At 38.3% G+C, this 17450-nt stretch overlaps 2 protein-coding genes across 3 annotated transcripts in view; one reads left to right on the plus strand and one right to left on the minus strand.

Moving 5' to 3' along the window:
- Positions 1–29: 29 nt before the first annotated feature.
- Positions 30–2783, minus strand: LOC127414171 (MAD2L1-binding protein-like). The gene is made up of 3 exons (XM_051651973.1): positions 2401–2783; positions 1937–2217; positions 30–576 (listed from the first exon to the last, which is right to left on the minus strand). The coding sequence occupies exons 1-3, from the start codon at positions 2747–2749 to the stop codon at positions 46–48; spliced, it is 1161 nt and encodes a 386-aa protein (XP_051507933.1). The 5' UTR covers positions 2750–2783; the 3' UTR covers positions 30–45.
- Positions 2784–4640: 1857 nt separating this feature from the next.
- macrod2 (mono-ADP ribosylhydrolase 2) overlaps positions 4641–17450 on the plus strand; it is a 790103-nt gene continuing 777293 nt past the window's right edge. For both annotated transcript variants that reach the window (XM_051651963.1, XM_051651964.1), the window contains exons 1-3: positions 4641–4860; positions 8402–8506; positions 13529–13630. In XM_051651963.1, coding sequence (XP_051507923.1) covers positions 4824–4860; positions 8402–8506; positions 13529–13630 — 244 coding nt within the window. In that variant the 5' untranslated portion in view covers positions 4641–4823. The remainder of the gene's footprint in view (positions 4861–8401; positions 8507–13528; positions 13631–17450) is intronic.

The raw sequence follows: 17450 nt of genomic DNA on the forward strand, positions 1-17450 counted from the left end.
TTCCCCCTCTTCGAAGGACACACATTTAATTTTCTGTTCAACCTATTATTTACAGAAACCTCTGACAGTGACAGGGGCCTGAAACCATATATAGTCCTCCAGGTCTCTGTTACATTTGTGCACCTCTCCAGTGAGGGACATATCACTGGCTATGGAGATGACATGCTTTTTCACTTTTGTAGGAACCCTAAACTCTACTTTGGGCTTAAACCCAGTCACGCCACAATCCCGGTGACCCAGAGCCATGACTGTGGTGCTCATGAGACGAACAGACTTTGCATCCGACAGCAGGTCGGCCACAAATAGTGTGCGGAAAAGCTGTCTTAGACAAGACGAAGTCCTTAAACTGTTTTCTCCGGCACCAACAGCCACCGCTTCCAAGTTGACCTCGTACAGCTCATTGGGGAGGATAGTAGAGCCCCCCAGCATGAAGAGCACACGAGGAACATGGCTAAGAGAGAACAGTTTCTCCAGGTGGGCCAGCACCTCGTCCAGCTCCTGCAACGTCCGTTGGCACCGACGCCAATCCAAGCCCCCTGATGTCTTCACAGGCCGATGGTTCACCATGTCCTCTGTCTGAGAGAAAGGAAACATAGTCACACCAAATACAAATTATATCAGTACAAAACAAAAGATCAAACAATAAGCAAATAATAAGGGTATTGTTAAAGGAATAGTTCACCTAAAAATGAAAATTCTATACCCTCATGATCGTGACGTCTTCCTTAATAGAGACCCAGCGTTGCAGAATTGCAATGTACCTATTATTTTATTAAAACAGTAAAAAACTACACATAACTGTATCCGTCACTCTGAATTGTATCACAACAACAGTTTTGGTGGCTAAAAAAAAAAAAAAAAAAATTATTGCATATTGAATGTCACAGCTTGCTCAAGTCACACAAAAGTCACCACAAAACAAAATATGCTTAAAGAAATAGTTCACCCAGAAAATGAAAATTCTCATTTACTCACCCTCATGCCATCCCAGATGTGTATGACTTTCTTCTGCTGAACACAAATGAAGATTTTCCAAAGAATATCTCAGTTCTGTAGGTCATTTCAATGCAAGTGAATGGTGACCAAAATGCTGAAGCTCCAAAAAGCACAAAGGCAGGAGAAGGGTAATCCATAAGACTCCAGTGGTTTAATCAATGTCTTCTGAAGCAATCTAATCGGTTTTTGGTGCCAACTAACTTTTTTTTTTTTTACTTGCACATCTTGTCTCTAGGCATGATCATAATTTCAAGCTCGATTATACTTCCTAGTGCTTGATGCATGCGCAGAGCGCTAGGAAGTGTAAACAAGCTTGAAATGATGATTGCCAAGGAGAATGCTGATGTCAAGATTTATAGTGAAAAAGGAGTTATATTTTGGTATGCTCACACCCAAAACCGATTGTATTGCTTCAGAAGACATGGATTCAAACACCGGAGTCGTATGCATTCCTTTTATCCTGCCTTTATGTGATTTTTGGAGCTTCAACATTTTGGTCACCATTCACTTGCATTGTTTGGACCTACAGAGTGGAGATATTCTTTTAAAAATCTTTGTGTTCAGCAGAAGTAAGTAAGTCGTGCATGATCTGGGATGGCATGAGGGTGAGTAAATGATGAGAGAAATTCCATTTTTCGTTGAACTACTCCTTTAAAATATCAAGGTTCACTTAAGAGGAAAAAAGAAAATACATTAATGTCAATGGGGGATATAGCACATCGATATTTTTATGTCTTCTGAAGCCATATGATGGCTGCTTGTTAGGAACTAGACCTGAAATGTCAGTCTGGTTGGAACAACATGAGGGAAAACAATAACAGAATTTCCATTTTTCGGTGAACTACTCCTTAAATTGAATCTTATTTCACAAAATGATGCTTGGGACAACAGTGAAAACCAGTCTGCTCTTTGTGAACACATTCGAGGCCTTCAGTCGTACCTGTGTGGCATTATGCTGTTGTTTCTGAAGGAACACCATTTGGTCATATGTCATGGGCAGCTGTTGCCGCTGGTAAAGGACACACTTAAAAAGCTCACAAACAAATCTACAGCAACCGTCCTGTGTGATCTGCCCTAGGAAGACAATAGTCACTTGTCCCTCCTCTCTTGCTCTCCTGAATATTTCCTCATCATCAATATGGTGTGCAGACACAGCACTAGAATCACAATCCATCTGCTGTGTGCCAGAAACACTGGCCAAAGTGTCTGCCTGCTGGCAACCTTGAAATAAAAAATACAAGCCATTTACATGCCATTTTTCAACACATGCAAAATCAAAAAGTCACTGGTTTAGACAGACATACTATGAATTGTGATTCAGATGGCTGGTGTTAAACTATTACATTTTGTTTAGAAGGTTGGCATATACAGGAAATCTAACCATTTGGCAGGAGGACTACCTACCTAGATCATGATCATCACATTGATGTCCTATTCTTGAATCTGTAGAGCGATTCCTATTTTCTTTATCATCTGAAGGGTTAAAAGACTCCATCTTACTAGTGTTATCCAGCAGGTACACATTTTCCACCTTAGACTCATGGGAAGACTCAGGATCATCGACATGGTACAAAATGTTCCTGTCAGTCTCTCCATCTGATGGAACGTTTGACTTTTCCTCTTGAGTTGTGCGTTGATTGATCTGATTAAGCCTGCTATTGCAGATGTTGTTGGAACTTTCTGCGGTGTTGCTGTATTTGATGACAGTCATGTTTGCACTTTCAGTCTCTCCCCTCCTCGACCCCTCTTCCATTTCTACAGTTTGAATTTACCCACCGGTACTTCATCATGGGGAACCGGAAATACAGAAAACATTATAAAAGTCCCTATCGTGTACTGATTTATTATTAATTTCACATTTGAAATTATTGGATTAAAGAACTAGACACAAAAAGTATTTTTTACTTGTATTGATAAAATCAAACAAATGTACTCTTTTATTAATTTAATTAGATTTCTTTTTTTTATGATTCCTTTTTTGGATTTTACGCAAAACAACCCAATGACGCCCTCTACAGTTAATTTACATACAATCTCGTTAGGACAGAGGTTCTCAAACTTTTTGACTCCAAGGCCCACCCATCCCCCCTCCCCCACTGTCCCATACAATATTTGAAGGCCCCCTCGCCCGAAACTAGACGTGTCTGATTAAAATAATTAATCATGGATCATTTTTGATTCTAGAAGTCTGTTTATAATCTTAAAGTTTTTTTTTTTTTTTTTTGTGTATTTTAATTAATTTTATATTTCTTATTTTAAATTAATTTTAAGTCAACTTGAGGCCCCATTGAAAGTGTGCTGAGGCCCCCTAGTGGGTCCCGGCCCCCTCGTTTAGAACCACTGCGTTAGGATACTGACTTTTTTATTTTTTATTTATTTATTTATTTTTTTTATTAAATAAAGATTATTATACAGTTTGTATGATTATAGACATTACATATTATATAGTAAGGTAGGATACAACAGGGCTAAAGTCACCCCTTTAGGATTTTTGTTCCTGGTAGCAGTGTATCAATGGCATAAATAAATAAATGGCATATTTAAATAAATAATAATTCGGTTGTTTTGATTCAAATTCATTGAAAAAAAATAAAAAAATAAAAGAAATAAAATTTAAAAAAAATGCCGAGGGTGTTTCTTATGCCACACTTGGGTTTAAAGGCCCCCAGGGATGTTATAATGATACAATAAAGAAATGAGGGCAATAGTCAGAGGGCAAAATTTGCCAACTCATGCAAAAATTTTGAGACAAGTTAGTTTTTTAAGTAAAATGTTAAGATAATGTTTATTCAAAATAACCACTTCAAAAATTAGTGTACCATTTCCCTTTACTTTCAATCACATTTTGCATTTCATAAGATCTCAAGTATTCTGTGAACAAATTACTCTGCATGTGAGCCATTGGTGTAACTTGGATCTAACGGGCCCCAATGCAAAGACAGATAGATATATTTAAAGACAGACAGACAGATATACTGTAGAATGAAAATCATCGAACGAATAAAGGATTCAAAGACAGACAGAGATGTGACGATCGTACGAACAAAAGATTACAGTAAAATAACAATTTACTCTGTAGACAGACAGACAGACACACATACAGACAGATAGATACATTTAAAGACAGACTGACAGATATACTGTAGAATGAAAATTATAGATCGAATAAAGGATTCAAAGACAGACATGCAGACAGAGATTTGACGATCACGAACAAAAGATTACAGAAAACTAACAAACTAACAATTTACTGTATAGACAGACAGACAGACAGACAGACATACAGATAGATTTAACGACAGATAGACAGATATGCTGTAGAATGAAAATGATCGACCGAATAAAGGATTCAAAGACAGACAGACAAATAGATCACATTATAATAATTCAAATCTGTTTGAGACACGGAGAAAATATTGGACCAATAAAGCTAAAGTCAGGGAACAAGTGTAGCACATATGTGCTCCAGTAAGTGTTGCCCACTCCCACCCAACCTTTCAACGCTCTGACACTCAACCTACCGCACGTCAAGCGTGTGCGCATCTTATCTGAGGGCTGCATCAAACCGTCCAATCAAAACTCCTCTTCCTTGTACGAGCCGACCAATCACTGCGCGTCATTTCCCACACAGTCTCCACGGTTACCATCAAGTACGGTTGCGTCAGCTCACAGTCTACTCACCAACTACAATTTGACTGTTTCTCAGGTGAGGCGTTACGATACCGGAGCGCTTTCACTTTCTCTTGACTTCCAGGACGCATATCACTGTGAGCCTGGGGTTGTTTAACTCAAAACCCAGTTACCAGAAGCCCTCACACCACGGCACCATGAGCAAAAAGAAAAAGGAGTGGAGAGCGGAGAAAGGTAAGGCTCTTTTGGACTATGTTCGTGTCTCTTAAGGATTCACAAATATCATGCCAGTCTGTGGGTTGACATGCACGGGGTTTATCCGGACTTCACACGCCACCCATGGCGCGAGAAGCATGTACATATAGGTGCATTGTCGACAACGTGGACAGATGCACACCTTCAGTTGCAGGTAGAGCATCTTTGTACATGATGCTATGATCAAGGCCCTAATGTGTCCAGCATTTACACCTGTTTGAATGAAAATCAGCTACAGTTATTCATGCATTCAGGATGGATGTTAGCCTTGTCTTTTGAAATGAATTGGCACGTGCAAGTGTTTGCTTTATGCAGCCAGAGATACATTGTATATTATGATAACATTCCATTAACTATGAACATTGTGTACTTGATTAAAACACAGAACGCTGTGTAACTCCATGGGCACTGAACCTGTAATAGGTGTGTTAGTCTGTTGGGATAAAAGTATTAGTTTAATTATAAATTAGTAGGGCTGTTAATAGATTAAAATAATTCAGTTAAATGAATCTCATGCACTTTGCATGCAGAGTTTAGTGCCAGCCCTGTTCTAAAACACATGCCTGTAATATTCAGTGTCATACTACTCTTACTCTTACTGCAGTGTCTACTACTAATATATATACATATACATGGCAGAAAGGGTAAGGGTAGCATGGTAGTATGCCATTTTGAACTCGGTCAAGTAAACACAAAACACTTCAATTAGTTGGTCCAGGTGTATTTGATTGGAGTTCAAGCTAAACTCCAAAGTCTGATTTCTAGAAACAGGATAGAGCACAGCTGGTTGTATATTTAGAAGTTCTGCATTGTCACAGTCCATCTCTGTTTGATGTGATAAAATTTTCGCTCAATTAGTGTTGTGAGCTGAAAGCAAAATCTGTTTAACAATCCTGTGCTACAACAGAGATGCTTTATCGTTAGAATAAGGTGAATTTATGATTACATTAAAATAATTTTCATTGCATCATCAAGGATTTGTAATGTATATAATGTAGCACACACTGGCACCTGTTCTTACAAGGTATTTTCATGAGTGTAACCTGACATTCAAGGCAACAGTGTATATAGGTTGTTGAACATCATTAGGACTATAGTTAAGTATGTATTTAATACAGGATGTGTCCAATGAAGTTGTAAACCGTTGACAGTGACAGTACTCTACACACCGCCATACATTTGCATTTATCCAAAGCAACTTAAAAAATGAGGATAACCACAAGAAAAGCGATTCATCTTAGCAGAACAGCAATAACATGAGAAGTGCTGCAAAACAAAGTTCCAGAATTGCTCTGAAAAGCTAATGCAGATGTAATGTATGTGTGAGACACTGTGAAACAACAGAAAGAGAATGGAAAGATTCAGTACTGTAAATCTCTTGCACTATCTTATGAGAACTGTTGACATATCAGATTTGCAAATGGTATAATACAGTTTATCATAGTAAAAAGTATAAAATAATATATTTTTGCACAGATCCATTTCGCAGAATCACCATAATATATTTTTGCACAGATCCATTTTGCAGAATCACCATCTAAACACAGAGTGTAGCTGGTGTGCTATTTTAAAACCATGAAGTAACTATTGTGCTTGTGAAAGAAATCTTCAATTGTCTAGCAATAGGGAGTGCAGGAGGATAAAAACAGAAAATAAATTAATAAAGATGGAAGAAGGCAGACGCAGGGGCAGTCAGCATGAAAAATCAGTTGTGTCGGCAGAGGCACTTTGGAGCTGGTTTGTATCAAGAATATCTGAAGGTGAAATTTCAGTTCATCTTGAGTGAGACAGAAATAATGTGAAAAACCTTTCTTGAGTTGAGTTTTAAGAGTTGGATGGGCCTTTAAGCTCGTGAGATATTTTGGAGTGGAGTTTGATGGTTGGAGATGGATTTTAAACTCTTTAACTTAGCAACTACTAGTTTTAGTGAAAACATTACATCATCAATTTATAAGACAAGTTTCTAGAAAGAGTTATTAATTTCCACTTATACCTCTGCTTTGTTTTAAAAGGACCAGTGTATTTCTGATTTGATTTTCATGTTGTATTCAGTCAGTACATTGATCAAAGTAGACAGTGAAACTAAAATAAAATAAAATCTAGATCTATATGTACACTGTCTTTCGAGGCCATTCAATTTGGTTTCTTTCCTATTGTAATTTTTAGTAAAATTATGCTCCACATACAGCCTGAAGCAATTTACTTGACATGCAGAATTAAAGGGATAGTTCACCCAAAAATGAAAATGTTATCATGATTTACTCACCCTCCTGACATCCCAGATGTGTATGACTTTCTTTCTTCTGCTGAACACAAATGAAGCTTTTTAGAATAATATTTCAGCTCTGTAGGTCCATACAATACAAGCCAAATTTTGAACCTCCAAAATCCATAAAGGGCAGCATAAAAGTACTCCAGATGACTGGTGGTTAAATCCATATCTTCTGAAGTGATATGATAGGTGTTGGTGAGAAACGGAGCAATATTTGTCATTTTTTTATTATAAATTCTCCTCCCTGCCCAGTAGGGGGCAATATGCACAAAGAATGTGAATCACCAAAAACAGAAGGAGAAAGTGAAGGAAAAAGGACTTAAATATTGATCTGTTTCTCACCCACTCCTATCGTATCGCTTCAGAAGATATGGATTTAACCACCAGTCATCTGGAGTACTTTTATGCTGCCCTTTATGGATTTTGGAGCTTCACAATATTGGCACCCATTCACTTGCATTGTATGGACCTACAGAGCTGAGATATTCTTCTAAAAATCTTCATTTGTGTTCAGCAGATGAAAGAAAGTCATATATATCTGGGATGGCATGATGGTGAGTAAATGATGAGAATTTTCTTTTTGGGTGAACTAACCCTTTAAGGGAAGTAAATTTACTTCTAAAGTTTTCTAAAGGGGTTTATTCTATTCATTAGCAGGAAAAGATCAAATTACTGGGAGAAACAAAAGTGAAATTAAAATGGTATGAACAAAAATGTCAGTGTGGATGGAGAATGAAAAGAGAAAGTAAGAAATGCATTGTACAACATAACCAACTGTGTAAAGCCACTCAGCCTAAATTAATGTATAAAACTTAAGGCCTCAAATTTCGAACATGCCTCAAAGTATGCATAAAAATCTATGATTGGAAACCAGTGATTTATATTGAATGATATTTTCACAACTTACTAGATAGAACTGATCACAGACGGTCTGTTTCCATGTCAAGGATACAACTTGTGCCTGCAGCTGTTTGCTTAACAGTGTACCCTCATTACCATGTCACTTCTTTCTCACACATACTTGCACGGCTGCCACAATTACCACACCAAAGAGTACCACTCTGACAGCAATGCACAAAAATAGTTGCAGATGTTCCTTTATGAACCCCTCTGATTCTGTGTAAACCGATTAGCTTTGCTTCACAATACATCATGTTGTCTGTATTATGACAAAGTGACATAAAACAATGAAATGGCATTACATTATGACATCATCTGTTCTATAAATTTGTCTCTTTTGTTGCACAGAACGCTTACTCAGCCTTGGAATAGAAGAGAGACGCAAAGATTATAGGGGCAGCTATGTGACTTTGGACAAGATTTCCACCTGGGCAAATCATGACAACAATACAGGTAAATACTAAAGGCCTCGATATAATTCCGGAGAAGTTCCTTTTCGTTCTTTGTTCAGGGGTAAAAAAAAAGTTCTAAACAGCCAAGCAACAGTATACTGTTTCCGAAAATTCAGACACCCTCCACACAGCTGTAGGAGGCGTTTAGAAGTACATGTAAATATGAGGACACTATATGTAAAACCTTAACCAATGTGTTAAACTGAAATGTGTCATCAATGACTTTACACCTCATTTTATGAGTAGACTTCACATGAGGTCAGTAAAAGAAGCTGTTTTAATCACTCAATGTTTATTTAAAATAATATGTATGCAGTAGAAAATGTTTAATTTGTCTTGTTTATATTCTGAATCCATGACGCTAATGTGCAAACACGCTATACGCAGCCATTATACTGTATGTGCCGGTATTATGGTTCAACTGGCGATCATGTTAACTGAGGATGTGCGCGTGCATGTGAATAAATTTACTTGCCTTTTCAGCAGATTCGTTCAATGTGAATTGTCAGTGAGTAAAGAAAAGATGTTTTGCACATTATAAAAAAATTTGGTATCATTATTAAAGAGTTGTTTCATTGATGTCTGTTCTAATGAATTTGACACAGTTTAAGAGCGATTTTAATGGTTTCACAGGGTAACATCTGGTTTCCCATTTTGACGTGGGACATTGGTTTGAATGGGAACTGGCGATTACACTTGTTGAGAGCAATAAATCGCAAGTGGAATTCTTTTATATGCAACACTAAAGCATCACAGGCTTATGTGTGTCAATAATATACTTTCAATTGCTTTTTTTTCCTTTTATAATGAATAATGGCTTAATTAACCATGATAGATTGAGTAAATTTCTCCTACCATTGAAAATGAACGAAGTGATCCACTAATTAGAGCTGGGATGCTGGTTCAGTGCTAAGTCATGCTGATGCATCTCTCAGCGACCTGGGTTCAAATCCTGATTCATCAAGGCTGGCGCTGATCAGCGGGAGAGCGAGATAAGGGGCAGTTGGAGATGTCGGTTCGAGAGAGAGAGAGAGACACACACTTGACCGCGCTGTGTGTTCATCTTATGTTTTATGTTGTTTTAAGTTTATGTTTGACATTAAATGTTATGGTTACTGTTCAGCCGGTTCCCGCCTCCATCCTTTACCTGTTACAGTGGTGCCAAAACCCGGGAGGGAGGAGGGATGCACTGTCGCGGAGTCCTCGCCACTGCCATCCACCAGGGGAGCAGCCGCGGCCGTCTGCTTGGGGACGGAGGGGTCACTGCCTGCCGCTGAGAGCCGGAGGAACTGTGGCCATTTGCCGAGAAGGGGAGGAGCGGTTCCATCCGCCAGGGGTCGGAGGACTCTCTATCTTCGCCGGGGGAGGAGCGAGCTGGCATCTGCCAGAGGGCGGAGGAGCAGTTGAGGACTGGGCGACAGTGCGTCTGGGAGCTGGCGAGCAAATTCTTCTCTCTCTCTCTGTGTGTCTCCGCTTGCCCTTTCCCTCTCCCCACGCCTCCCCTCATCTCTCCCCCAGGTTTGCAGGAGGTGGGGTGCACCAGCTGACAGAACGGCCAGAAGGGCAGTGTCTCCCCTCTAGAGATGGGGGGGGAGTTAGTCAGACCGGTGGTGACCCGGCCTGAATCAGGTGGGGGAGGAGTGTGACAAGGAGGAGGAAAACGAATGCAAAAACACCTTGTTTTTGGCCAGATTTTGTTCTAAATTATGTCACACCTGTTCGTTCTTTGATTTCGTAGGAAGTATATTGAGGCCTTTTGAGACTTGGCACAAACAGTATAAATAAAGGAAATAGCCATACGAGGCTGTGCATTACAGTGACTTTGCTTGTATACTTTAGTTTCTCCTTTACTTACAGACTTGAGTGGCTTAATGCTTTTCTAAAACTGTGGCAACAGCAGTATAAAAGACACCCATGATCAGTTACTTTTAATAATGATAGGAATTAACAATTTTGACTTTATTCTAACTGTAAGCTGTTTGCAGTTGCTAAGCAATGTTACAACTTGGCTCGTTAGCATAGAATGGATACAGGGTAAGTATTAAAGTGGATAGATACATGGATACAGTAAGTCTTAAAATAAAGGGCAGAATTATTGTTAAGTGACCTGTGTGCTTCTACAAAAGTGGATTGTATCCTTAAGCCATGGAAGTCATTAGCATCAGGTCCAGTGCCTGAGATGTGAGTCAAACAAACTGGTCACCTGCAAATTCATAATGGTATGTCTTCTCTTGGTGAACAGCTTTAGAGCTGTTTCACAGTCTTTTTCAAAGACTGTACCAGTTGTTTCAGCACTTCTCTGCCAGCAGCCATGATAGTCACTGCATGCAAGTGACTTACTGCCTATTTAAAGGGGAAGGACACATGGATCAGTCTTGCCCTGACAGCTCAGATGTCATGGCTTATTTATGGATGAACCTGCCATTTTAAAAAGCATGTCAGCAACCATCCCTTTTGTAGAACCTTTGTTTGTTCTATATTGATATTTCTGATGGTTGAGCTTCCTGTACCAGTTATCCCTTTTTGTTTTTATTGGATTTAAAGGCTGTGATGTACATACAGAACAAAGAGTCAAGTTCTTCAGGGTAGTCTTTTTAAAAAGATGTTTTATATGTCCTTTTTTCAATGAAAGGATGTCTCTGGAACTCTGTTAATGTCCCCAGACTTATAACGTTTCGTTAAACTTGATAGTGACTCTTTGATAATGTATGTGGTTATACTCTTGAAATGCTTGACTGAATAGGACACAATATTATTTAATCCTTTTATTCCAGTGCCATGGTAGTTACTTTTCTAGAATTTTGGTAGGCCCCAAACGGAATCTGTGGGCACCGAACTTTGCATTTCTTCTCCGAATTGACCTTTCGCTAACTTCTGCCTTAAAGCGTTTCTGACTAATCCTACCTTAGCAACTGTTGCCGTCCGCAGTTTCTCTGACAAGCTTTTGAGAGTCTACGGGAGAGAAGTATTCTAAGCGGAATTTTATATAAATAATCCAAAAAAATGTAAAAACAATAAATAAAAAAAAATCCATGCAGTGTTTTTTTTTTTTTTTTTTTTTTTAAATCTTTGTCTCAAGAAGAGCATGCTATGGATTAAAATGTGTCAGCCCTCATTCCCACAAACATGTATAACATCAGCAAGGAAAACTACATTTGCTCCCAGGTAAATTAAAGCGAATAACTTAACATTAATTTATGTATTGATTCAGATCATAGTATTAATCTCTTCAATTACACTAATGTTATCAAGGGTGTAATCGCCAGCCAATAACGCTTTTCTCTTAAGCAACTATGATAATCGTTTGCCTTGATTCTGCTTCAGTCTCCACAGTTTCCAATCATATAACTGTGTAATTTAACAATTTTTTTTCAATAAAAAAACAAAAAACATGCATCAAATGTCACTCTTCATTCCAGCCCACGTAAAAATATGATCAATTCCATTTATGAGAATATGTTGCCAAAAAACAAAACGCACAGTTCTCTAGAATTTCCCATTCATTCCTGTGTGAAGTTCAGCAAAAGTTGTCAGAGCGAGAGCTTAGCAAAGGGTCAGTTTGAATGTCCATCATTTACAAAATGTTAAACATCCCTTGCCCTTACTGTGTTTGTTTCAATATTTCTTTGGTTAATTTGATAATGTTTTCAGATATCAATAAGAGAGTCATACTCTCAGCTCTGTTTAACACATTTTACTACGTTTAAATCCATTTAGCAGATTTGACCCCAAATCAGTTCTGAAAATGCATTGTATCTGGGGCCTAAAAATAGGCAATTCTTATTTTTTTGTTATCTTGTTTTTTTCTTTAAGGGCTGTATCCTACTGCCCCAACAAACACCACATTTCAACAATAGTAGGGTTTTGTTGGATCAGTGTGTTAAACCTGTTGGTATTTGTTGTGGGCAGTGTGAAAATGTCATGTTATGTTTCCCAAAGTTGTACATCCAAACTTTTTAATGTGTGAAATGTTGGTGTTTGTTGGGGAAGTGCAAACATGACTTAATGGATACATTTAGGACATTTTCAGTATTCTGTGTAAAATAGGTTTTATTGAAAGTAGATGACTGTTGATTTAAATGCATATGAGTTTTTATGATTTTAAAATGGCTAAATGGGACATTTCCACTTTGTTGGATGGGGTTTGTTCCTAGCACATCCTGTTTGTGCTCCACCAAATGGCTTTTTTTTCCTTTGCCAGATGAACTGACAGGAGCCGAACTGGTTTGTTCACATTAGAGCTGGATATTTGCTCCAGCCCGTCTAATTTCAGAGGACAGTCTGTAGGATGTGCTATAGGCAATTAAGCATGATGAAAACGGCTTATAAATTTACATGTGATTGATCATTGTTTGCATTTTCCTGCAGCCTATGAGATCAAATAAGGTTGACCAACTGGTCGATGACAACAGTTTGTGGCCTGTTGGTTTGGACATTCTAACAGTTGGAATACTATCAGTTCTGCTAACCCATATGCACAGCATTACATGCCAGTGATAGTGCTGTAACCAGATCTGGGCTGCATTTCCCAAAAGCATTGTAAGCCTAAGTAAATCATAGAAACCATTAGTGCCAATGGTCTCTACGATCAACTTAAGCGCAGCCCAGATCTGATTTCATTGGTTCCTACTCTTTCAGGGTTCTGGTAGCCAGTACAAAGCTATGTGCATCCAGTAAATGACATTGTTATTGGTAGACCTAACACATCTGTTGCACTATGGAGAACCTGAGCAGGTCAGAATGTGCAAAAACTAATGCTGTCAGATTTGACATTTAATCTTATATAATGTTCATTTTTGACACCCACTTCTCATCCAATATCGTCCAGTTCCTTCTTCAAATGCAGTGTTTGCCCTTAAAAGTGAGTGTTTACAGAGTGGATGTGTCAGTGGACTGTTGGAAGACCTTTGAACCTGGTTTGTTTGTTCTAAACAAAGCCAAAAGTCAACATGCAACTTGACATTTAGTAGTACTGACTTTGTACCTCTTACATAAGTTAATCTCTACTCTCTGCTCCATACAGCTACAGAGGAAGAAGAATGGCCATCTTACTCTTTGGCCGACAAAGTGTCTCTGTACAATGGTGACATCACTATCCTTGAGGTGGATGCCATTGTGAATGCTGGTGAGTTTGCAGATTCTGATCAAATTTCAGTGTCACATGCTCGGTATAAATTTAGCAAGACAATTAGTGCATGGTGAAAATGCTGTAATGGTGTCATTTAATTTAAGGATGGCATCGATAAGGGTCAGAAATTCTTTTATAATGAGGCATTTTTTAACCATATAAAAACACTGTGTGTCATCCTCTAATGTAAACAAATGACAGAATTCAAGTTGAATTAAATAAAATTCCATATGAATTAAATCAGCATAAACTCATATTTTATGTGATATGTATGAGTCTTAGAACAAAAACATTAGGAAATATATATATATATATATATAATTATAAATGGGAAATTCATAGTAAGGGATTTTTTTTCCCCCATACATTTAGAATTTCTGAGGCTTTTTGTCGCTTTCAGTGGAGTTTTTGCCCCAAGCCCCCAGTAAAGGAACAGTTCACCCAAAAATGAAAATTCTCATCATTTACTCACCCTCATGCCATCTCAGATGTGTATGACTTTCTTTCTTCTGCTGAACACAAATTAAGATTTTTTTTTTTTTTTTTTAAATATCTCCGCTCTGTTAGTCCATACAATGCGTGTGAATGGTGGCCAGAGCTTTGAAGCTCCAAAAAGCACATAAAGGCATCATAAAAACAATCCATAAGACTCCAGTGGTTAAATACATGTCTTCAGAAGCAACATTATTTTTTTACTATAAATTCTCCTCCCTGCCCAGTAGGTGGCGATATGCACTAAGAATACGATTCACCTAAAACAAAAGAAGAATGCGGAAGGAAAAGTGAAGGTGGACATTTACAGTAAAAAAAAAGGACTTAAATATTGGTCTGTTTCTCACCCACACCTATCATATAACTTCTGAAGATATAGATTTAAACGCTGGAGTCGTATGGATTATTTTATGCTGCCTTTATGGGCTTTTTGGAGCTTCAAAGTTCTGGCCACCATTCCCTAAAAATGATGAGAGAATTTTCATTTTTATGTGAACCATTGCTTTCATTTCTGATCCTGGCACTGGTCATTAGGTATTTAACCAATCACTTGCTTTGCTCTGTCTATACTCCAGCCGAACAGTTTTGCACAGGCTGCAGTCCACTTTGCATTTGTTTGGCTGGCCTGCCCTCTAGTGTCAAAGTGGTATAGGCATGATTTTTTTTTTTTTTTTTTTTGGTGCTGATGTAGTGTTTACAGGAGTGTTTACTTTCTGCATTTATTTTCATATAAATCTTTTTTTTTTTTCTACAGCAATGCATTTGAAACTGACGCTTAATAAAAGCAGTCTGTCTTGTTTTGAAGTGATAGTATTTCTAGATGTGTGTGTGTGTGTGTGTGTGTGCAAATCCAAAGACATCCAGAATCATAGACATGATGCATTTCCTCTTTAAAAGGAATCATCATGTCTGGTTAGCAGAAGCCAAGGATCAAACTTGTATAAAGTGATATGAATTCATTTTCTCCTTTCGTTTGCAGAGTGAGTTGGTATTTTCTGTCCTTTTGTCTGTGAATTGCAATGTTCTCATGTTGCAGTGAGGTTGTGTAAAATCTATTTTCTTTGTGCCTATTATAACCTTGATAACTGTTTAATTTAGGGCCCTGTTTCAAATCTTTCTGTTGATTCTAAAAGGGAAAAGGGCTGTTTAAATGTAGGCATTCTGAAGAAACAGACCAAAGTTTGAAAGTTTTCTGCTGTGAGAGACCGAAAACATTATGGTTTACCTCAAGCCATGTATGTGCTGACAGCTGAGAGCATCTGTTGTCTGGGACAGTATAGAAAGGAGCTGTTCTCCACTCAAGCTGTTTATCTCAACATCAGTCATTGAGGGAGAGTGTTTAACATGCCCGCCACAGAGGTTGATTGGAAATAGCTGGACGTGGTTCTGTTCACTTCCATAACTGCTGTCTGTTTGTCAAAAGCATCCATGAAATATTATTTTTACTGAGCCGTTGAATCTGTAGCATTAGACAGAACGGCTCGTAACAACTGTGTTGTGCTCTTTGCTAACAACATGGATGAAGATAATGTGTTTGCGAATGATTGAGCATCTGTGAGATTTTTTTTTTGTTGATCTCAATGTAATTCAAGCATTAATTGATGTAATCATCCCTGTGATACTTGGGGATTTAAACTAATCTAAACCTTCTGCTGGCCTCCCTGCCAAACTTTCACGCTGGCAGACTGATCATCATTGAAGCTTAATTTGTTTATGAGTATTGCCTTTTGCTGTCCCGTATCTGTATATAGATTTGTTTTGTGTAATCAGTCCTGAAAGTGGAATAATACAAATCTGGAGATACGTCGGGAATTATTCTGGAATTAAAGCTGAAGTGTGTAATTTCTGAACCACTATTGTCACTAAATGGAATTGCAAAAATAATTGTTTTCAGCTTTCCTGGATACTCCCCCTGTCCAGACTGATCTCACAGTGAAATCGGAAACAGTAGATCGACTTATTTTTTTAATATAGCTAAAATCGGTCCATGCTTGCCGAAATGCAAAACACTGCCCCCAGTGGCCAAAGCGGTAAGTGTTTTTGGGTGTATGGGCACGTGTGAGCATATTTTATAAACTGTACCCCCCCCAACCCAACTCCCAAACCTAACCTTCAGTGGAGAAAAAAAATCTAATGTTAGAGGGAAAATGCAACCTCCGGATCGCACTTGTCACTGATTATGCGAATGCGATTATTTCCTGGTTTCAACACGGAATCTGAACCCGGGTCTCCCATGCTGCTGATGCAACACACTTCCGGTCATGCCACAGGAAATGTGAAGACCTTGGAGCTGATGAAATAATGTCTGATAGGAGATGGTGCTTATCATGAGTCAGCATAATGTGGCCGATCCTAGAGTACCGAAACTACACGGCGACTTCCTGTGTGATCATGTTGTCCTGTTGGCATTTGTCGACAAATAGTCCTGTGCCAGACTTATGCCATTAGTTGAGCCAGTGTTTTGATAGCACCACAGTGTTTATTCTTTTCTGGGAAATCAACCTGTAAAAACTTTACTTATAACTGTCTCTGCATATTAAGCTGTGATGAGAGAAAGTATTTTAACATAACAAAAACACATTTTAGATTCAAATAAATAATAGGTGTTTGGAACATTATTGAAAAAAAATATATAATGAATTCCCTCAAAATGAGGTCAAATGACTTTCAGTGACATTGATAATCTGTTTACCAAAATTAATTTTACAGTATTCAAAACCTCAAAGTTAAATTGCATAATTATTCAGGACTGTGTCTAACCTTGACTCTATTGGCATTATTACTGCACATCATTCAGGCTGTCCGTTAAGGGTAAAATGTGTCAAAATCCTGTTAGCAGAGACAGGTGTATGGTCTTGTTGCTTCTGTTTGCGAGACTGCATATGTGACTTGACTGTATTGCAACCTTGTGGAAAGTTTCAGAGGGTAAAGCAAAGAAAACAAGAAATGAGAGAACATGCTGAAAGGGCCGCTAGTCTAATCTAGGGGTCTGATGCTATCATACCGATGTGAAACTGCAACTGTAGGCAAAGTGAATCAAAATGAATCATGTGTTCGGCTTCACCGTGCGAGTTTATTTCCGTTTGTTGACAGATTCTTCAAATCAGCGGTCACATAAAGAATGCAGACTCTTTCTGTAGAGTTTGTGCGACTGAATTAGGGAAGTAATTGGTTTAAAGGCTTCAGAGTATGAGGGAGGCGACTTATCATGCAGACGGGTGGCTGTTCATCCATCAATAGCCAGTGGCTCAGGCCAGGAAAGTAATCGCATTATTACAGCAGTGCTTTGGGTTGACTGTTAAAGCCCCATTTGCTCCAGTGTTTT

The sequence above is a fragment of the Myxocyprinus asiaticus genome, chromosome 23 (assembly GCF_019703515.2).
Source record: "Myxocyprinus asiaticus isolate MX2 ecotype Aquarium Trade chromosome 23, UBuf_Myxa_2, whole genome shotgun sequence".
Taxonomy (NCBI): Eukaryota; Metazoa; Chordata; class Actinopteri; order Cypriniformes; family Catostomidae; genus Myxocyprinus; species Myxocyprinus asiaticus.

Bases quoted from the DNA above. Each gene is read 5' to 3' on its own strand.
- LOC127414171 (XM_051651973.1), bottom strand. From the start codon at position 2,749: ATGGAAGAGGGGTCGAGGAGGGGAGAGACTGAAAGTGCAAACATGACT. The intron at 2,218-2,400 runs GTAGGTAGTCCT...TTTTATTTCAAG, and splicing joins ATGTGATGATCATGATCTAG to GTTGCCAGCAGGCAGACACT. The intron at 577-1,936 runs GTACGACTGAAG...CCTTTCTCTCAG, and splicing joins AACAGCATAATGCCACACAG to ACAGAGGACATGGTGAACCA.